Genomic DNA, 22950 nt, shown 5'->3' with positions numbered 1-22950 from the left:
CCGACCAAATGCTTTTTATCGCCGACCGTCGTGTAATTACCGCCGACCAAATACTTTTTACCGCCGACCGCATTGTAATGACTTTCGACCGTAATATAATTACCGCCGACCAAATACTTGTTACCGCCGACCAAATGCTTAATGATTCCTTGTTACCGCCGACTATTTTAGGGTTGTTGTTTTTTATATAAAAGAATACAACAAGAATGTTATTTTTTATTTGAGGTGTAATCACGTACAACTGTCGAAAAACATTCATATATATTTTAAAGAATATGGAAGGACAAAACTACAATTTAGATACTGAAGGGCAAATATATCAAGATTGTTTCAGCCACTGGTTATAAATAAATAACATTTTAGGCCTATCTTCTATTAGTGCGAGAGTTAGGGTTAGGGTTGTCGACCATATTTATATATAATAAAATCTATATTTTTTATCAAACTCTGTGTATTTAACCAAATCTATTTATTACTCACTAATAATTTAATTAATTTTATACAGTCGGCGGTAACAAGGAATCATTAAGCATTTGGTCGGCGCTAACAAGTATTTGGTCGGCGATAATTATATTACGATCGAAAGTCATTACAATGCGGTCGGCGGTAAAAAGTATTTGGTCGGCGGTAATTTCACGACGGCGGTAGTCGGCGGTAAAAAGTACCACCCGCACACAACCTTGTATACTTTATGGTTTCGAGTAAATTTTGAGCACAATTTGCATTGAACAAAAAAAACCAAAACATGTAGCAGAAAACAATGCGGAAGTAATTAGAAATGGCCAACTCACAAACGACGGCATTTAAAAAAAAAAGAAGAAAAAAAGGGGTAGAATGGACTAAGCAGGCGCAAACGACCGCCGTTCAATTGAGACTGTTCCTTCAACATTGATTAGAGATTACACTAAAAATTGAATGTAAATCAATTTATATACCTCATTACATAAGGAGTCAGGTCTTTATAAATACCACCCACAGTCTTCGACATTGCAAACACGACTTATTAGTCAATTTAAATCAACATTGATGGTGTTATCTCACCGTGAAAAGTTGGGCTTCTGATATACAATATTAAGACAAAATGAAAATTTCAAAATTGGCACAGAATTCTTTCGAGCGCCAGTTGTATGAAGCGACTCGGGGGATAAACAACTGGTGTAGACTGGACACCAAAGACTTCCATTCAATTCAGACTGTTCACATATTTCACCGAACATAACTGATTAGAAATTACAATAAAAACAGAAACGATTGAATGTAAATTAGTTTAAATACATTCATATTACATTATTATATATTGTCCGCGATATTACCTCGGTGGAAGCGAAGGTAAAATACAACTAACTCATCATCATTATTATATGTGTTGCGACCCGTTTGTATCCATATCTAGGTGCCAAAGAATAGCGATTTAGCTCCTTTAATAATAGATTTAGCTCTATTATTTAAAGAATTGAGCCATAACTGAAACTGCTTCATAAAATAAAATCCATACGACTAGTATGCCATAGCCTTAACTTATAAGGACACAATTTTAAAAACTGGGTCTTTGTCAGCTTGTGTATGATATACTAAATTATAATGGTAAATCTGTCTTGGTGGCCTAATTCCATCCATGCAATACTCAATTTAACTTAAGCAAGGGAATCAACAAATGTAAAACCCTATAAAGTATTATGCGGTTTTTTTAAACAAATTTTAATAATAAAGTAATTATATAAAATATCAACAAAAATCATCCAAAAATATATATATTAGGTATATGAACTAATCTGATTTAAAGTAGTATCTGAATTGTTTTTAAAAGTCTTCAGACTGAAAATATTCCTTAAGATGAGAATCCCATTTTCCTACAATTAGCAACCGACAATTACACTTTAACCATTAGGGAAGATACTCTGGTGGCTATGCCTGAAATGAGAATTGAACAAAAACTTAAGAATGTCCATTTGAAGCAGTAGGGTAGATTTACCCAATACTACCAATACCACCTAATTTCAACAAATACTACCATGTACTACCTTATAATTCTGAAAAAGTAACAGAATGGTTGAATTATACCCCCCAAAATGGAGTTCATTCACAGAATTAGGAAAGTTTTTATGATAAATTGGACAGTCTATTAAGGCTGATTTATACTCTGCTAAGCAAAGCGAAGAATTCTCTTCAGCCAATCTTTATGGCGAGGTTTTAGCATCGCGAAGTCCTCACGGATCAATGTTTTGCTTAAAACATTGCATCTAAACAGCCAATCAGCAAAACGACGTCCGCTGTTGCGATCACGATCCATCTAACAACATGAGAAAATCAGTGTCACTTAGCTTAGCTTAGCTTAGCTTCACAAGTAAAGCTTTGCTTAGCTCAGCTTTGCAAGTAATGCTTCACTTCGTGGGTTCTCTTAGCGGAGTATAAATTGGCCTTTATAAATAGTAGCTGCAGTAACAGCTAGCTCAGGCATCTAAAATACTAGCCAATTATGACCAAATATCCCAATAAAAGTGGCAGAATTCTTAAATTACTTCAATATCAGTGAGTCAATTTCAATACAAAGTGCAAATATTTTATAAATAATTAAGTGATGGTGGAGCTACATTTGTGAGCAAAATAAGCAAAATATAATCAAGGGCCATAATTCAGGAAGTTAAGATCTGATATGCATGAATATCAAAAGGAACCAAGATCTGTGGGTTATAAACATGTATTTCAAGTTTCATCAAAACTATGACCTCTAGAGGGTCCACAACTTAATTACCATATTTTTACACTATTTGCGTACGAGACGCAGCCATTTTGTTTTGTCTGGTCCGATTTTCTTATATGCGCAAATATGGAAAGGACCAAGATCTTTGGGATATAAAAATATATATACAGTAAACTTCGCATAAGTCGGATCGAAGTGGACTGACCAATTTTATCCAAGTTAAGCAAAGATCTGTGTTAGCCGAATACCAAAATTCAATCTTCGCTGGATTAGAAATAAACTGTAAGAGCCAGATAATAATTGATTCAAATGCACATTTCAAGCTATTGTTCGTATGTACGAGTAGATAACTTCTGTTTTGGTGCCAGTAGATAACTTCCGTTTTGTCGACATCTTTGAAAAATGTCCTAAATTTTCCAGGAAAGTGTCTCGTACAGCAGACGAGTTTCAAATTTTCCGTAAAAATTCTATTATTGCATCGCGTCAAATAGGAAGATTTGAGTCAACATAATAAGAGAAAGTATTATGGGGCTCTGTGCATATATACCTCACCACGCTTTAGATCATCGGGACGAAACTGGGGGACCACAAGCTAAAAACACGATTTTTCGTACAATCAAGGGCCATAATTCAGGAAGTTACGATCCGATATGCCCTAAAATTGAAAGAAACCAAGATCTGTGGGTTATAAAAATGTGTCTTAAATTTCATCAAAAATTGGATCAAAATTGTGATCTCTCAAGGGTCCACAGCCTTGATATACCATATTTTTACACTATTTGCGTACGAAGGGTGGCTATTTTGTCAGACAGTTTTGGTCTGATTTTCACAAAATTCGAACTCCGTCAACGTTATAGTGTAACAGTGATATTTTCGAAATTTGAACGGTTTTTGAAATTGGATAATAATTGTGACCTCTATAGAGGGACCACAAGCTAATAACGCGATTTTTCGAACAATCAGGGGCCATTATTCAGGATGCTGCATGTCAAATGCAAACCACTCTTAGTGACAATTATGTCCCCTGCCTCAATCCACCCAAAATGTCTAAAAGTAAATAATACATAAATAAAATCTGGGAGATAACACCATGACAATACCTACCACAAAGATTCTCTCCTATTTTAATATATAAATAACCATTATCTCCAAAATCTGTTCCCCATGAATTACGAACTATATAATAAGGCACATCTCCTGAAAAAATGTATATTTGAATAATAAAAAAAAGCATCAATTCATTTAATCATCCAATTTAATTTAAAACTCCTTTCCACTATTACCTTAGTTTTATTTATTTGTTTATGGAATACCAGAGAAATCTTTTCCTCAGTGGCATGAAAAATTGCACATGCACAACTTCCAGAGACAATTTGTCAGCTTAAACATTAGAGAGAGATTGCGCATGTAAGTGAAATCAAATGATTTCATAGCAACCATTGCGAAAGAAAGAAGCATTGAAATAAAATTTACTTCAAATACACTCAATGATTTGGGTTTTTTTGTGTTTAAGATGTGTGTGTGTTTCAATATGCAAGTTGTTTAATTTCATTGTGGTTGACATACAAGCAAGAATTCAGGAAGATTTATTGAAATAAAGTTTGACTGTCTAGAATTTGAATCTAATGAAGATATTGTAGTGCCAAGGGAAATATTCATTTGCAGCGAGTCACTTTATTGAATTTAGTGGACAGCTTGACTCAACGGACCAATCAGAATCCAAGAACTTTCTATTTTAGGTTACAATCGAAATTTATTTATTTTCTTGGAGGGAGTAATAATACCTCTCTAAAAGTTAAGAGACATATTCACTTATTTTACCTGTTAAATCATATCCAACAATCTGTACAGCATGATTATTGAAAGCAGAACAATGATACTGTATAATTCCTCCGACATAATTACTCCATGTTGTAGCATCTACTGTAACTGTTAGTGGGCCAACAGTTGCTAACAGGGTCAACATGTTATTTTCGTCACCTACATAGCTGAAAAAGATAAACATGTCATATAATAAATCAAAATGATGATGTCAAATCTGAGTTTAATCAAATAGCACCTTATCCAAATATTGCATCAATTCTGTGTGGATATCTTTTAATGTAAAATAAATGAAAGTTATTCATAAAAATAGACAGGGGCTTGTCAGGCCTTCCAAAACCCCCACTACCAGCAAAGTTGTTCATGCTAGCATTAAAACAAAGGTCCCCAAACTTTTCTGTCTGAGGACCACAAAGCTTAACTCAAAGAGGGCTTGATGGCCATAAGGTTGGAGGTAGTTGGTTTTGAGAAATCAATAACAATATGATGAAGTTATCAAATCAGTCAATTAGCCTACAATGGGTAACCATTAACTCTCAATAATTATTTTTGAACTTACAACACGTTAATCGCACATCACTATGTTAACCTAGTCCAATCAGTTTTAGCCCGTTATCAACCTACAACGCCTTAGCTCGCGATTTCTGTGTTATCCTAGTGCTATTATGCTGTGTTTTAATAACCTTTTAAGTTATTGTGATATTATGCTGAATTACTTTTCAGTCAAGATCCGGTGTTATAAGCCCTTATCAGTTACATACAAGTGGTCTAATGGGTTTTTCTCCCCCCCCCCCCCAGTTATCACTTTTAATTATGTATATTTTTGATTCCCCCCCCCCCCCAGTTATTAACTTTTAATAACATATATTCTCTGAACTTTAACACCTTGAATCGTGATTACTATGTTAACTTAGTATATTATTATTAGCCTATATTAGATCCTTCAAACCCTTGGATCAGTTTATTGTGTTATCTTAGTGCTATTATGCTTTGTTTTCATAACATTTTGTGAATGTGGTCTTATTTACAAGACCGTGTGTTTATAAGCTCTATCTGTTATATACTGTTTGTTTAATGTATGGTTTCCCCCTAATCATTTTTCTTTTTCAATATCAGGGTGGTTTTAAGGTTCATGTACAACTATATCCTTGTCATCACACGGTTCTTTTCAGGTCTTTGATGTTAAATATGTCTGTTAATTGGTTGAACTCTTCTAATGATTAGTAATAAGAATGGTTTCGCATTGTACACATATATAGACCCTCAAGTTTACTAAATGTCATTGTGCTTGATAACGATTAACGATAAGAGAATACTTATCCAAAAGTCGTGCTTGTGTATAATAAACCAGTGATTGTTGTCCCATATAACTGTATAGTTTTGTTATGTTTCCAATTGCTAAATGCCACTAAAGGATTATAACAATATTGCCTCTTTAAAAGGACAGACCCCCTCCCCCCCCCCCCCCAGCTAAAATCACAATGTAACAAGCATAATTTAGTAATGTTGTTTGCCATATTACTTTAGAGTTATATGAAGAGGCTGACAGAAGTGATGATCTGTAAGTTACAAATGCAGCCTACTGTTGGCGTATTTCAATTTGAGAAAAAGTGTTTACATAGTATGCCATATTGGGGAAAAGGGTAGCTGGTCGCATGGTCGCCGTGAGGGCACATTTTGCCTAACTTATACCCAAAATAAATAGATGGTACTGATTAATTACATGCATATATTTCTTTTCATAAAGCAATAATCAATCAAACTGCTTATCACTCAGCTAAAACTGAGAATATGCTGATAATAATATCAAACTTAGTCAAAGTATTAATGTAATGAAAATATACACCCAGGTTGGGTAAAGCGGTGGACACATTAGCCAAATCATTCGGCCGAATCAATTGTATTGCGGCTGAATGAGTAGGCACACTAGGCGAATCCCTCACCCGATTCACTAGTCGATTGCACCACCTTTCCATTCACATGTCTTAAAACAATCAAGTTACTTCTCAATATTCTACAGACTAGGCGAATATAATTCGGCCGAATATATCAGACGTGTTTGATTCGGCTGAATGAAAGTGGACACACTAGACGAATTTTGAAGCGGGTTGATTCGAGTAGTGTGTCCACCGCTTAAATAACTTACTGCATACAAGTATAATTTGCTACGTGAACACTTAAACTTGCTGATGATAAAATTTGACAGACTTGATTTTTGTCAGTTAAAGGGTAAGATGTTTGTTCAACTAAAGGTTTTCCATGCTGTAAAAGAATTGTCATATGAACAGATTTGATGAAATATAAAATCACTAAATAAATGACTGAGAAGACTTCTAAAAATCTCTACACTCTTCTCTCTAAGAAAATATACAATGGGATACATTAATAATTAAGATGTGGACTGATCAACAAAATCTTTAATCTTTAGATAAACCAGCAGTTGCCAGTAAGGTACGCCCACATTTTGCAAGAGATGGATAGAGAACAAGCTAAAAATAAAAGCGATTTTCATACAATCAGGGGCCATAATCCAGAAAATTATGGTCTTAAATGTGGAAATATTGAAAGGGACTGAGTTCTTTGGGATATAAAGATATATATTTTAGTTTCATCAAAATCAGATAAAAATTGTGACCTGTAGAGTGTCCACTAACAAATTATAGATGTCCAGACGGACAGGGGCGGTGGCATAATACGTCCACATGAAAAAGTAAGCGTATAGAAATAAATTTTTAAAATGATTAATAAAAATTTATGGTGTTATCGATGTATATTGAATTTGAAAAGTATATAAAATCAATCCCTTTATTTAAATAATTATTACTGTGTTTCATACACCTGCCAATATAAACCCATATAGTTCAACAAGCCATAAACTGCATTAACATTTTGATAACATCTGATACTGCCACAAATTTAACTCTTTAACACAGTTTGTGTATTTGTGACGTCTTTAAATGAGAGCATGTGCAGTAGTGGCGTTCATTGGATCAGAGTAACCTCCTTACATTCAACCTAACCAATGAAGATTCTTCAAGACCAGTGCCAGAATGCCAAACCGGGAAAATCTTTTCAGAATACACATGCACAACTAATTTATTGACATCAGTATTAGTGTTTTCAAAGAGAAGAGAGTATTTGTACACAGATAATCAAGAAAATGATATAAACAATATTACCTGTAACCATAATAATGCTTGACATGTATCACCACCTAAACAACCATCATTATTTACAGAACAGTCTATAACTTCTTGAACTGATAAATTAGGTACAGTTGTTCTTTTCTCCTTACTATACATACTTTCAATTGTTTCAACGGAACTAAACGCCCTGTAAATAAAGAAGTGCAGGTATCTAATTGTAAACCTCCAAAGGTAATGTTTTGGTAAAAGACAACAACCACTTTTTGGAATTAATTTTAGGAAATGCAATGTATTTTCTTAAAAAAATAGTTAAAGCGAAAATTACATATTTTCTATGACAGTCAAAATAAAACTATTTCTATATCTATTACTTAATAAGGTGTTAAATCACTACTGACTATACAATCATAGGAATCATTCTAGCTCTTGAAAAAAAGTTCACATAAAAATTGGAAATAACTTCTACTCGCCGAAGGTATTTGGAATTTGTATCATTTCTTTTCACTGGATAAATAAGTCTACACAATGAAAGAGTTGACTTGATTGTCAAAGTCTGTGGTTAAACAGATAAGGATAATGATGCCTGGTTCAGCGAGACTTTTCAAACCCACACACCTGACGATAACACTTCGTAAAAGTCAGCATTGGATTTAGAAAGAAAATTATATATTTGCCAATTTCTCCACTGACACACGTGAATGACAGGATTTATGATTATTCTTTAACAAGGTAGGGCTGGGTGTATAGATGCCATGTATTTTAAGGCTTTACTTTAGCATATTTTAAACATATGACTTAAAAAAAATAAAAAGCAATTCTTGCTTTAAATTTTAATATGTATGCAAAACATAATATTTAAAGATGGGTTCCCGCGTACAAACTGGGTGATTTAATGGTATATATGGACCAAAAACATATTCAAACTAATTAAATTGTCATAATTATGCTTCAAATCCTTCTCAAACATTGTAATTGCGAAGAAATGCCCTGCTATAAAAATTCGATCAAACCAGGTTATGTTTACGTCACGTCTTGGGAGTCGGAGAAGAATTCATTGCATACATAAGATGATGTTGTCTTTAATCGCTTACTATTTATTACAAATATCGAATCCTAATTAAATTCTCGGATTATCCACTAGCCGCGTCTTTTTCCGTCATTTTTATCTCAGAAAGTATTGTACGTCTAACTCTTCATAAAGTTTATCAACTTGTACATCAAGCGCTCAATGTTCGCTTGTGACCTTTGACATGACGCGTGCAGAAGTTCCTAATCTTCGGGCTTTTGATTAGGGGAACCCTTACATTTTTGTCCTGTATACGCTCCATGAGTGGTTTTCGGGGAATCCAGTATTTTTCTGGTAAGATTGGATATCTCTACTTTCCATATATACCAAAATTGCCATACTTTTATTGGAAATAACCACCCGATAAATACCTTTCTGGGAACCCATCTTTAAGTCTCAAAAGATCTAAATAGTGTTTAAATGTCATTTGTCCAATAAAAAGGTTAAAGAATCATGTTATAATATTTTCTACTCATTAAACTATATATACTATTTATATTCAAATGTAGTGTCAATAAATATGTCTGGAACAGTTTTGCCTTTTTTCAGAGTTTTTCATTATATTTATACATATCTGACACAAAGTTGAATATGTCAGAAAATTTGCAAGAAAATGAGAATGAAAAAACACGGAGTCATTTAAATTTGTTAGGGGATAAAAATCATTACTAAAGCAAGATAATTACCAGCAAGCCCCACATGACTTTTGATTTTTCACATTTGAAATGATTCCTTTCTCTCTCCTAAAATAAAAAAAACCCAGTACTTCAGTGTTAAAATAACAAGATAAAACACCAACATAATTCTGAGATTAACTTTGAAAACAAAAAAGATTTAATCTTAAAAAAAAAAGAATCATTGCCCACATTAGCCTATACTCTAACAAGATAAACAGTCGAAGCAAGCCCATAATCAACTGTCTAGACTATCCGATGGCTAAGATATTTAATGGCTTCGACTATGAGAATATGAAATTATGAACTGTCAATCGACAAACGGTGGGCACAGTTGAGCCTATTTCTTGTCAAAACTTCAAACATTCATAACTTCCCTCCAAATAAAGTAATTTAACAGAAATTTGCAATATATTCATTTTTCTTTTTCTATTATTAAACTATTATAGCTAGAACAGTCGGATCTTTATCTAAATTTTCCATAATGCATATTTTAATATTTTTCATAATAATGTAACTATTATTTTTATAAATAATTTTTTATACATACCAATCTACTTTCTGTGGTATTTTCAATTTCTTTATTTTATCCATGGGAGTATGATTATTCACTTTAAGATTCCATCTGGGACTTTGTAAATCTTCAAGATATATTTCTAAAACAGATGTTTTTAAAAGTGTTTAAGTGAACTGATGTTAATTTTTTAAAATGCATTTATGTGCAGCGAAAATTTGATTTATATCCTAAATGGCATTCTTTTACTTTAAAAATATAGCAAGAATATTGTCAATCCAAATTCTGTGCCCAGGCGCTGTTAATATTAGTAAATTTCTTGTCTCAAATTACGGGTACTTTCCAGGGTCATCGTCAATACTTGTTCTAGTTACATGATAGACATAGTGTAGCATTCAGAACAAATCATCTGGTATGATCTGGTAGACACTGGGGCTAAATGTAATATGGTTTCCCTGTATTTATTCAAATAATGTGTCACAGATATTTAAATATCAGATTACTGATTACTCCTGAACGAAGTAGGCCTACTTATCAGAGATGTGAAAGCAAATTTTGGAAGTACCCCTGATTTTGACATTAGCATAATATGGGTATTTTTTATCTTATCACTGGATTTTTGTCTATATGTATGTATGTATGATATAATACTGTACTTACTTTTAAATTCTTCAGGTGACATATCAGAAAACTTGGTAACACCATAAACTGGTTTTGATTCATTGAGATGTGCTTTGTTTAAATTATGCGACATACTGATACTTTTCTAAAAGAAACAAGAGTTCATTGAAAGAGATTGAAATTAAATAAAATGGGGTTTAATGTCCTACTTTTCTGCATTACCCAGTCTAATCAAGATGACCATATACCATGCAGTATACTATGAGGTAAATATTGCCTGGACTTCCAAGGTTTCTTTAACATGCACACCAACTTGTACACATGACCTTCTCAGGCCTTGTGTCTTACACCATTGGCTCACTAGCCAGAGTTATGGATTTTCCAGGAAGACAAGGTGCTGGCAAGGATCAATGTCTAGTCATTCGGATTGTACAACAAACCAAGGTCATGTGTACACGCTGCCATGAACATAAAAGAACCCTTGAAAGTAGGAAGTTGAAATAAGAGTTTCCTTCATAGCACACTGCATGACATATAGCCTACTCGTTGTCAATAACATGGTTAGTGTAAAAAAGCAGGAAGTTAATTAAACATACATTATGCAAGAGCTAAATCTGCCTATTGCAGGTCTTTCTTTAGCCCTGAAATGTTAACTAAATTATTAATTAGACAATAATTACCTTATCCAGACCATAATCAACTCTCGATGTCAACGCTAGCCTGCAATATTTATTGGATTATGATCCGATTTGCTGCTCAAGTTTAATTCATGATTTAATCATGAAATGGATAATTGAGACTATGTTTTTTATCGTACCAACGTTAGTAATGATGATCGAGGGAGGGAGGGAAATGGGGTTTACCGTACACTCGACACAAATTAGGTCATTTCGTGACCAACACATGGTTCAATTTTATTTCTATAATTCACTTGCGCATAGGGGTCTTTAGCAGTGGGAGAAAACCGGAGGACCCGGAGAAAACCCACCAGGTTGGCCAGGCGACCCTACTCCTTGTCACGTACCACCGGAGATTCGAAACCACACCAGTTGACTCAATGACAGACCTTATGATACAGCTGGCATGTGCTAACCATTCGGCCATCCAAGCCCCCTATGATGGTCGAGGCTAGGCCGAAATTTCAATCGCTTAATTCTCGGTTCATAGTAGATCAATTTGACCAAAATTTTCAGCAAATTGCCTTTATATTATCTAGTTTTTAACTATTATAGTGAGAACTGCCAACTCTTTATCTAATCTCCCATAATGTATCTTTAACTGCATTTCATTTCTTTGCTTATGTCCCAAATGTTGGGTTGGTTTTTTTTAATATATTTTTAACGTATAAATTTCTATCTCTTTTCTATCTTATTAATGTACATATGTTCTCATTGTTTAAAGGGCAAAATGTAAGAAAAGTCATTGACCTAATTTTAAACCTTGAATTTCGAACAACATTTCTCCTTATTTACACCCTATTTTTGAACTGTGCCAAAACCTATGTTCCTTAAAGTAATGTTGCACAATCAACTCTTGTTAAAAGGTGAAAAGCTCTAGATCAATATTATCCTGTGTCGTGTCTTTGACATTAGAACACAAATTATTTGTCCATCCCAAGCAGAAGTAAAAATATGGGCCCCTGATATCAAATATTTAAGACATTAAACTATTTAAATTAAAAACCAGTACATGCTGGTGTGTAGTCTATAGTCTATATGCTGTCAAACACGATTTGTAATGGTCGAGGTACCTTCTTGAACGGACCTAAACGTCAGTGTATAAGTGATATGTCAAACTGTATTTCCAATGTAGACTGGACTTACCAATCGCAAGTGACTGCCATTTAATTTGGACCACTCAAGTATTTCCACGAACAAAACTGATTAAAGACTATGCTTCCAATGTCCATTAAAGTTTATAAAAAAATTGAATGTAAATCAGTTTGGATATGTGCTTTTGAGCCATTTTTGTCCATAAAAAGCACAATAGAGAGACAAATAACATTTATTTATTTTTCATTCATTGTATTTATTTGTACTTTTAGAAAAGATATGAGGACTAAACATAATCAAGGTACCGGTATATAATAATATAAATAGAATAAGAATTAGAATTCTATATGAAGACTATATCCTTCCTACCCTAAATATTCCAAACCTAATCCAGTATTCATCACTTTCATTATGGTAACTTCTTTCATATTGATTCAGAAATTGTTTATATTGGTTCAGAACATCACTGGGAATGGAACTGCGAGAAATAAATATAAAATTCAAGATAAAATAAAATACAAGTAAACTGTATTCCGCCATGCTATCATCATGTGATTACAGTCAACTGTACTTTCGATTTGTTTTCCAGTGGTTCGCACTGACATACCCACAATTCCTCTTTACAACTTCCTTTTCCGTTTATCATCCAATATGGTTGGACGTCATCTTCCCAAGAAACGAAAGGTTTGAAGCCTAACTACACCCGTTTTAAGAATATTTCAATAAAAATAATACCTCAGACAATTCAGAGTATTCAATTACTTCTTAAAAATCACCGTACACCCTCTTCTTATTTGCAGATGTTATGGATTGTTCGTCGATTTTGCCAACACTGTTTCCTCAATTTCACATGTTTATTTTTGCCATTTGTTGTGTTCAACGAAAAAATAAAGTTCATTTCATTTCTATCGACCTTTCTTGAAGTTATAATCTTAACAGTTCTTAGGCGTTTTTGTGAGTCGATTAGATTAGGTTTTGATTTGCTAGTACGATTTGGTATGATTTCGATTTGATTAGCTATGGTCCACAAATGTGAAATTTGATAATTACGATTTGGTAAGATGGCTGCCACCACGGACACCGATCAGAAAAAAAATTGTCTCTGCTAACATGACGAGGGGGGCGTGTGTTTCACGTGTAGTCCAAGTTACCTACAGATTACAGTGACACTGCTGGCACCCAGAGGGCCTAAAATTGCTTAGAGCCAGAGGTGATCTAACATTCTTGTGGACTATAAAGTTAACATTAAAGGAGCTAAATCGCTAACATTTGGGACCTAGAAATTGACAAAAGTGGGTCGCAATGCATATAATACTGTAATATGAATGTATATAAACTGATTTACATTCAATGGTTTCCGTTTTTACTCCAATTTCAAATCCGTTATGTTCGGCGAAATAAGCCAGCAGTCTCAAGCGAGTGCAAATTTCTAGCGTCTGGTTATTCCAGTTTACATACGCCGTTTGATTTGGTGCAATGTGTCTAGCCTCGTTCCTCGAGTCTCTTGATACCAATGGAAAAATGTTTATTTTGTCTTAAATATTGGATATCAAAAGCCCATCTTTTCCCGTTAAGATCACAACATGAATGTTGATATAATTTGACAAATAAATCGTGTTTTCAATGTTGAAGATTTTGGATGATATTGAGTTAGAGACTTAGCTACTTTAAACACATCAAATGCGTTTTAAAAAAACATTTTTTATGGAGAAAAACAACAATAAGCATTAAAAATTACTTACGATGTCGAACATTCCGCCATTTTGAAAACGTCATATCTAATCGCCTAAACACCTCCTGGGACGATTAGGTCGATTTGCCTAATCAGTTTAGTTAAATCGTCTCACAAATGTAACGATTAGCATAATCAACTTGGTTCACAAATGCGTATAATAGCTAATCGGTCTAATCTAATCGGTTCACAAAAACGCCTCTTGAAAGTAGGTTATAAATTTACAGTGTATGTGATTGTATGATACACCCAACTGGCCAATAACCCAGACCTGGCTGATTTTGTCACTCAGTCGGACGTGTGCGTACAGCAGACTATTTTTACCGGTTCTTGGTGGTTCCTTTTAGATTAGCCATGCCGATTTCAACAAATGGTAACTCTTGACACATAAATGCATAAAGACATCTGATCCCTGTCAGTGGTGCAGGACGGAGGTACTGGCAACAAGAAACAGTGTCTAGTCGTTAGGATGGGACCGGAAATATCTGATATTCCGGCCGTGTACACCTTAAATTTGGCATGCAAGTAAAATAACCTGTAATAGTGTGAAGCAAAATTTCCCTAATAGTTCACATGGGATGCTCGTCTTTGTTTCAGCCCATTGAAGCAGAAAAGTAGGACCTTAAATGGCTTTACCCTTAAACCCCATTTCATTCATATTAAGGATTATCTTCATACATGATACAGGTAATTCATTTGTGCTGTGATGAAGTATTTGTAATTGAGTGGTTTGATGTATGTTAGAGCTAGAAATAGCAGAACCCACCAACACCAACTCTTTATGAACCAGGTCCTCCGGTTTCCGCCCACTGCTAAAGACCCCACTACGCACAAGCAAAGTATTGAAATCCAATTAGACCAGGTGTTATTCCGAAATGACCTAGTTTGTGTTGAGTGGACCTTAAACTCTCTCTCTCTCTCTCTCTCTCAATGAACATAGTTAGGCTTGAGGCTGTCTGGGCACTAGAATTAGAATGCCCAGAAAAATTAGATTATCATATTTATTGAATTGTTGATAAGCATGGTTTAAATTTAGCATTTGTGACAATTTCAGTTCGTTGCTGATGGAGTCTTCAAGGCTGAATTAAATGAGTTTTTAACTCGAGAACTTGCGGAAGATGGATACAGTGGTGTTGAAGTTCGTGTAACTCCTACCCGAACAGAAATCATCATTCTTGCCACCAGAACACAAAATGTTCTCGGTGAGAAGGGCAGACGTATCAGAGAATTAACCTCTGTTGTACAAAAACGATTCAACTTTCTTGAGAACACAGTAGAGGTAAGATGAAGGGATTTCTCGATTTGTGCAACTATTAAAAGTGAATTTGGACTGTGACTTATTTTACACTAAGATTTAGAAATTGTCTACTACTCAGATTTGAAGTAGCTGTGTTTTATATTTACACAAGCCTGAACATGACATGACACCTGTCACAGACTTAATCAAGTAAACATTTTCACCTGTATTTTATATAATTTATCAACATCCAGGCTATCATAGATAGTAGCTATGTGTCAATGGAATGAAATTTAATTACCATCATTAGCCAACTAAATTCAATATGCCATTTGAATGACACTAAAATTACCTTTCTGTGATAAATAACAAGAAAGTTACAGCAATTTAATGTTGCATAATACAGCATTAGTGCTCACGTAATGACCTACAAGTTTTGTAACCTTCTTAATTATTGGTCAATTTCAATGAAATTGGTTCCATTGGAAAGCTTAACAAAAGCCCCAGATGGCCAATTTGTGACAAGTTGCATAAATAAAAGTTGTAATTATTGTGAAATATTTCAGCTATCGGCCAATGGGTGTGCAGGAATTTGGTCACGTGACCCAAAATACCAAGCTCATTCTATTTTGGACCCAAGTACTGCTAAATATCTTCCATTAACAGCCATCCAATGGCTTATTTTCAAAAATGTTCAATTAAGAACTCTCCATTACGCATTAAAATATAGCAAGAAATAAAAAAAATTGTTGGATTTACGAAGAGTATTTTGGACATGCTCTCCATTAGGCATTAAAATATTCATAGCACGAAATAAAACTAAAATTTTGGATTTATGAAGAATATTTTTGACATGCTCGATTGCAATTTTGACAGAAAAATTGCTGAACATCATTATGGAATTTGCTCGCCCAAATACAGTATCTGGGAGTCGATAAGATTTCCGTCAAATTTGGCAAGTAGATTGTTAAATAATCAAACAAACTTATTGTCATAGTTAAGAAAAATATTATACATCCCTTTAAGTAAAGCAAGGGTGGTTTTGTTGACTACAAAATGTCAGAAATTGCCAATTTTCGGAGTTGAACTTATACAAATCAAATCTTATAAAATGAAAGACGAGTTTATTCAGAATTTTATTCTACGTCATCAAAATGTGTGTAGACCCCCCACAAATATAAACTCCAAAAGACCGAGTTTATGAGGAAGGTATCAACGTCCCGTAGCCCAGCCCTTCCAATGAAAACGAGGCCGCTGCCAAAGTTTATACTGCCGATATGACGGTCATAGCTATAGATAGGTAGGCTGTTCTCTCAGAAATCTTCAACTCCCTTCCATTTCCTCATTTATTTCTTTTTAAGTTGTATGCTGAAAAAGTTGCCACAAGAGGATTATGTGCTATTGCTCAGTGTGAGTCTTTAAGATACAAACTCATTGGAGGTTTGGCTGTACGAAGGTAAGTTTGTAAAGGATTCTCAGGGTTTGCAGTTTTACTAGACCATAACTCTTTCCCAATTATTTAGATCTTCAACGCAATTACTAAGTCTATTTACTTTTAAAATTGAGAATTTTGAATCCATTTGAAAAATAGGAAATATTCCATACTGTAGTCGAATTCCAAACTACCAATGATTGTACGTGACAAGGAGTAGGGTCGCCTGTCCAACCTTGTGGGTTTTCTCCGGGTCCTCCGGTTTCCTCCCACTGTTAAAGACCCCTATGCGCAAGCGAATAATTGAAATAAAATCAAACCATATGTTAGTCCCGAAATGACCTAGTTTGTGTCGAGTGGACGTTGAACCCCATTTCTCTCTCTCTTTTACACTTGTGCACCAGAGTTTGTTTTTTTGTATCATTCAAAGAACTCTGCAAATACATGTATTCCTTTCTCAGACACTTTTCTACAAAAATAAATTAATTCGAAGAGAAAAAATTTGAACAAAGATTAATTGGCTACAACAAAGTTCTGCAGTGAGTGTGAATCCATTTTCATTTCATTTTCGTCTCTTTAAAAATTGAAGGTTTTGTCAAGATGGTCAAAAACAGCATTTAATATTTTTCAGAGCTTGTTATGGTGTACTAAGATTTATTATGGAGAGTGGAGCTAAGGGCTGTGAAGTTGTTGTATCTGGTAAACTGCGAGGTCAGAGAGCCAAGTCCATGAAATTTACAGATGGTCTTATGATCCACAGTGGTGATCCTCTCCTAGAATATGTAGATACAGCTATTCGACATGTACTTCTTCGACAAGGTATGTTCACATGCAGACATAAAGATAATTTGTTTAAATTATCCCATTCTTTTGATGACTCATCAATTGAGTGCATAATGGAAACTGTCTGCTGATTACCAACAAAAATGTCGAGTCACATTCTTTTAAAACATTGTTTTGAAAACTACTGAAAGTTTTGGAATCTTTAAAAAAATTTGCTGTGGTGCATGCATAAAGAAGCTAGATTTTTATTTGCCCACATTTTCATGTGGACGTATATTGTACTCGCCCCGAGAAGTCAAAATTTTTATCAGATTTAGATGAAACTTGAAATGTATGTTTATAACCCCAAAACCTTGTTTCCTTTTGATATTCCCGCATATCGGACTGCAACTTCCAGGATTATGGCCCCTGATTTTATGACAAATCATGTTTTTAGCTTGTATTCCCCCCTCCCCCCAGAGGTCACAATTTTTATCATTTTTTTTAAATCATGGTTATACCCCATATTGATGATTGAGTTAGAAATTTCGTGAAAATCAGACCGAAACTGCAACACAAAAGGGCCGCTCCTTATACATAAATAGTGTAAAAGTATGTAATATCAAAGTTAGGGTCGCTCTAGAGGTCACGAAGGTCTTGGTTCCTTTCGATTTTAGCACATATCGGACCGTAGGTTCCTATATTATAGCCCCTGATTGTACGAAGAAAAGAAAATCACAATTTTTGCTTGTGGAACCTTTACAGGTCACAATGTTTAAATGTTTGAGTTTAAAAATCGTTTAAATGTATCACAATTACATCTAGATGATGATTGAGTTCGAATTTCGTAAAAATCGGACCAAAACTGCCCGACAAAATTTGCAATTTTTTTAGCTTGTTTTCTGTCCATCTCTTGCAAAATGTGGGCGTATCTTGCATGGCAACGCTTGTTCTTATTGGTTTCTCTTGTATTCCCCTCAATAGCTGTCTGACCTTCACATCTCTTACAATACACACAATGATTTTATAATTTAATTGAGTGATTATTTTTAGTACAAATGCCATGATGACGAATCTTTAATTGATTGGTTTGTTGTAGATGTTGGAGCTAGAAATAGCAGAACCCACCAACACCAACTCTCTTAATGAACATAGTTAGCCATATGGCTGTCTGAGCATTTGTGAATTATTGAAGCTCCTAAAACATGGTCATTTTGTACCCAACCTATTTCAGAGAGTAAAAAAGCTTTTTCTTGATCAATATTTTTATCCTGGACTCTTAAATTTTAATTGGAACCATCATCTCCATTCAGGAATAGGCTACAATTGCATTGGATGTATCCTTCAGAAGAGACACATGTGCCTTTGCACAACAATCACACTGAACCTTACCATCACACTTTGTGAAGTAGTTCCAAATCCAGGATCTAGGTGGTTAGGTCTAAATATAAGGCCAAAGGTCACAGGATGTAAATGCGGCTAGCTCTAACCCACAATCATTCAATCATGACGAAATTTGCAATTATGTCGGTGTTTTTTGGGGTTTATTTTAGCTTGTTTTCTGTCCATCTCTTGCAAAATGTGGGCGTATCTTGCATGGCAACTGCTGATTTTTATTGGTTTCTCTTGTAATCCCCTCGATAGCTGACTGACCTCTCTCTTACAATACACACAATAATTTTATAATTTAATTGAGTGATTATTTTTAGTATAAATGCAATGATGACGAATCTTTAATTGATTGGTTTGTTGTAGATGTTGGAGCTAGAAATAGCAGAACCCACCAACACCAACCCTCTTAATGAACATGGTTAGCCATATGGCTGTCTGAGCATTTGTGAATCTAAAATACTTAACTCCTATATTTAATGATGCCATTTAATTTGTAAAATAGCCATTTAATTTCTGTTATAGGAGTTTTGGGTATTAAAGTAAAAATTATGTTGCCATGGGATCCCAGTGGAAAGATTGGGCCTCGTCAACCATTACCTGATCATGTCAGTATAGTTGAACCAAAGGATGAAGATCCACCAGCGGCTCCATACAGTGAACATAAAGGTGCCAAGCCACAAGATGCCCAACAAGCACCAATCATGTAAGTTTTTTTTAGTGACACTGAATATGCAGAATGTTAAAAGTATTCTATTCTAGGTCAGGATAAAATAGATCTTTAAATGGATATATTTCTAACTATAAATAATTAATTGAAACCATTTTGAAGTGCTGTGATGAAGAAACATTAATTGATTGGTTTGTTGTAGATGTTGGAGCTAGAAATAGCAGAACCCACCAACACCAACTCTCTTAATGAACATAACTGGCCTTCGGGCTGTCTGAGCACTGCTGCATTTCTACAGTGAATTGATTCACTATATGTGCTGTCTTCTAGTTAAAACAAGTACATGAATAAAAATCCTGACTTAATAATTTTCTTTTTCTTTTATTTCAGGTAAAGATTTGTCGCTGTAAAAAAAAAATTAATAAATTATCAAAAAAAAAAAATACCAACCTACTTTTAATGACTTGTTTCTGTTGTTAAAAAGACTAATTGAGTCCTAATTCCAACTGGATGAATTATATACGAAGTATATAATATTGTTAGTTCAATTAAATTCTTAGTTCAAACAAAATCTTTAATTGAACAAATTTAATTGGATCCATCATTTCCATGCAGGAATAGGCTACAATTGCATTGCACTTTGGGAAGTAGTTCCAAATCCAGGATCTAGGTGGTTAAGTCTAAATATTACGGCCAAATGCAGATTTGGTCAAAGTTCACGAGATGTAAATGGAGCTAGCCCTAACCCTCAATTTGCAATTGGCCTTAATTTTTAGACCTAGTTGTATATATATATGTAGCATTTTGAACGGAAAACATTTAAAAAAAAAAATCTAATTTGGTACCCGCAACCCTAACCCTTGATTGGGAGACTTGAGACGAAGGTATTTCGACTGGAGTGAAACTGGTCTTTGGATTATATACTCTTCTAAAAAAAATAGTAGTAGGGGATATTGAAATGCAAATACCTATGCAGGTTGTGATATGATAGTCATGAACACTTGACATGCTTTGAGAGTATGTTCACAGATGAAGAACTTATCGCTCCAACTGAGCTGCAGATGCGACACACAATGGCGCCATACACGTGGGAGGGGTTCAGTGTCAAAATTGACACTTCAAGGAAGGGTTGATGAAAACTGCCGCAGGCTGGTTTATCCTATCCATGGTTGCTTTCCTATCGGTTCTTGCATAAGATTTACTGTTTTGCGTATCTTTGCTTTAATGTGTTACATTTAATTTGCAATGAGACGTCTTCAACATGAACGTCTAGTGCTATTGGCATGCTTCAAATGGGTTCTACACAGCGAGCAGTAGCGAACATGCTTAATGTGTCAATCTGTGATCAGAAGACTGTGGAACCGGTACCAACAAACACACAATGTTGATGATAGACCTCGTTCAGGTCATCCTAGAGCCACTACACAAGCCCAGGATCGATACATTCGTACACAGGTCCAGCGAAATCGAGGACAAACGGCCAATCAGCTTTCTGTAAACTTGTACCAAGTTACAGGAATTCACACCCCAAATGATTAGAAATCGGCTACATGCAACCGATTTGCATGCGCGACGGCTGCGTGTTGTCCATTACCGCGCCAGCACCTGGCAAACAGACGTCAATGGTGTAGGCAACGTAGAAATTGGGGTAATCGTCGATTGGCGCGTGTAATGTTCTCAGATGAGTCAAGATTTACTCTGGATTTCACCGATAGACGTGCTCGCGTTTGGAGGCGTGTAAATGAGCGTCATGCTACCGTTAACGTCAGGCAGCATAACAATTCGGGCGTGGGTCTGTTATGATGTGGCAGTGGGGAGGAATCACCATGACTGGCAGAACGAACTTGCATATTGGTCAAGGAAGGGTCACTGGTGTGTACTACCGTGACCACATCTTGGCACCGATAGTTCTGCCCTTTGTTCAACGTGCGGGTAGACGTTTCATCTTTCAAGAAGATAATGCCCGTGCCCACCGCCCTCGTGTCGTGAATGATTACCTCCAGCGTCACCATATTGTCCATATGCCTTGGCCAGCCATGAGTTTTGACCTTTCCCCTATAGAGCATGTCTGGGACGTCTACTGACAACACTGCAAGAATTGGCCGTGGCACTGCAAGAGGAGTGGGTCAGATTGCCCCAAATCGTGATTAGGAGCATGCCACGGTGAATTGCTGAATGTCTGAGGATTGGTGGAGCAACAGTGCATTTCCGCAGTTTTGTATTGTTTCTGTATATCCCCTACTTTTTTTTTGAAGAGTATATTTTGAATGAATTGGGTCTGTACAACGATTTTCCGGTCGAATATGCATATGCGACGTCAAGTTTTAAAGCTGGAGCTCAAACCAAGCTAATGAACATGGGCGTATGCAATACAGAGTGCTATAAGGGAAATTTTGCCCGGAGTAGGGTTGCCTGTCCAGCTGCTAAAAGACCCCTACGAAGCGAATTATTGAAATAAAATTAAACCATGTTAGTCCCGAAATGACCTAGTCTCTGTCGAGTGGATTTTAAACCCCATTTCTCTCACCATCGGAGCTCTTCTCTTATTTGCTGAGGTTGGATGGCAAAACGGTTAGCGCATGCGCGTTGTATCATAAGGTCTGTCATTGAGTCAAGGTTTCGATTTCCCCGGTTGTACATGACAAGGAGTATGGTCGACTGTCCAACCGTGTGGGTTTTCTCTGGGTCATCCAGTTTCCCCTATGCAAATAAATTATTGAAATAAAATTGAACCGAAAAAAATTAGTCCCGAAATGACCTGGTTTTTGTCGTGTGGATGTTAAACCTATTTCTCTCTCTACTCTTATTTCGCATTCCAAAAGTCAAGGGTTCTTGTGCACACCGGGATCTCGGAGGGGAGGGGGGTCCATCTAAAAAAATTATCCATAGTACGTTGCCAGGCCCTCTGTCCTGCACCACTGTGATGATAAAAAGAGTGCCTGCTTTCAAAGTTTTAGTCACAGAGATTTAATAGAGCAATGTGATTCCTGTAAGGGTTAAAAACCTTGGTCAAATCAGCCCCTTTCAGTGATGTGCATGGGCGTCACACATGGGGGGGGGGGGGCGACCCCCCCAATTGTTTTTCTGAATATACTTGGACCCCCCCAAAAAATTTACATAGTAGACCCTAACTCCTATTTATTTACAACAATTATTAGGATTAGTTAAGATTCTATTTGTATAAAACCTGTACATATCCCAATATGGTTTACATTGCTAAAATAAAACACAGAGAGAATCATCCTTGAAACATGTGTGAAGTGAAAAGTAACAGTGTTCCATAAAATTGTGTCTAGTTAATTTTTTTCTGCCACTTATCAGAGTGAATCGCATGTAGGTACCCCAAAACATTATCGCCTAAACCAAATATTTATCGCCCGCTCAGCCAGCCACGTAACCATAATACTTTGCAC

The 22950-nt window shown here is 35.4% G+C and overlaps 2 protein-coding genes across 2 annotated transcripts; one reads left to right on the top strand and one right to left on the bottom strand.

Annotated features, from left to right (window-relative positions):
- Nucleotides 1-1674: 1674 nt before the first annotated feature.
- Nucleotides 1675-11244, bottom strand: LOC126830845 (cathepsin O). Its single transcript, XM_056102921.1, has 9 exons — nucleotides 11224-11244; nucleotides 10583-10688; nucleotides 9959-10064; nucleotides 9421-9477; nucleotides 7702-7855; nucleotides 6669-6784; nucleotides 4523-4689; nucleotides 3806-3898; nucleotides 1675-1911 (listed from the first exon to the last, which is right to left on the bottom strand). Exons 2-9 carry the CDS (start codon nucleotides 10674-10676, stop codon nucleotides 1871-1873), a joined length of 828 nt encoding a protein of 275 aa, XP_055958896.1. The 5' UTR covers nucleotides 10677-10688; nucleotides 11224-11244; the 3' UTR covers nucleotides 1675-1870.
- Nucleotides 11245-12891: 1647 nt separating this feature from the next.
- LOC126830846 (40S ribosomal protein S3-B) lies at nucleotides 12892-19997 on the top strand. The gene is made up of 6 exons (XM_050561285.2): nucleotides 12892-12999; nucleotides 15102-15326; nucleotides 16646-16740; nucleotides 17348-17535; nucleotides 19393-19573; nucleotides 19928-19997. The coding sequence occupies exons 1-6, from the start codon at nucleotides 12967-12969 to the stop codon at nucleotides 19929-19931; spliced, it is 726 nt and encodes a 241-aa protein (XP_050417242.1). The 5' UTR covers nucleotides 12892-12966; the 3' UTR covers nucleotides 19932-19997.
- Nucleotides 19998-22950: the final 2953 nt, after the last annotated feature.

This window comes from Patella vulgata, chromosome 8, assembly GCF_932274485.2.
Source record: "Patella vulgata chromosome 8, xgPatVulg1.2, whole genome shotgun sequence".
Lineage (NCBI taxonomy): Eukaryota > Metazoa > Mollusca > Gastropoda > Patellidae > Patella > Patella vulgata.
The sequence above is the reverse complement of the archived record's forward strand: the minus strand, read 5'-3'. Positions and strand labels throughout refer to the sequence as shown.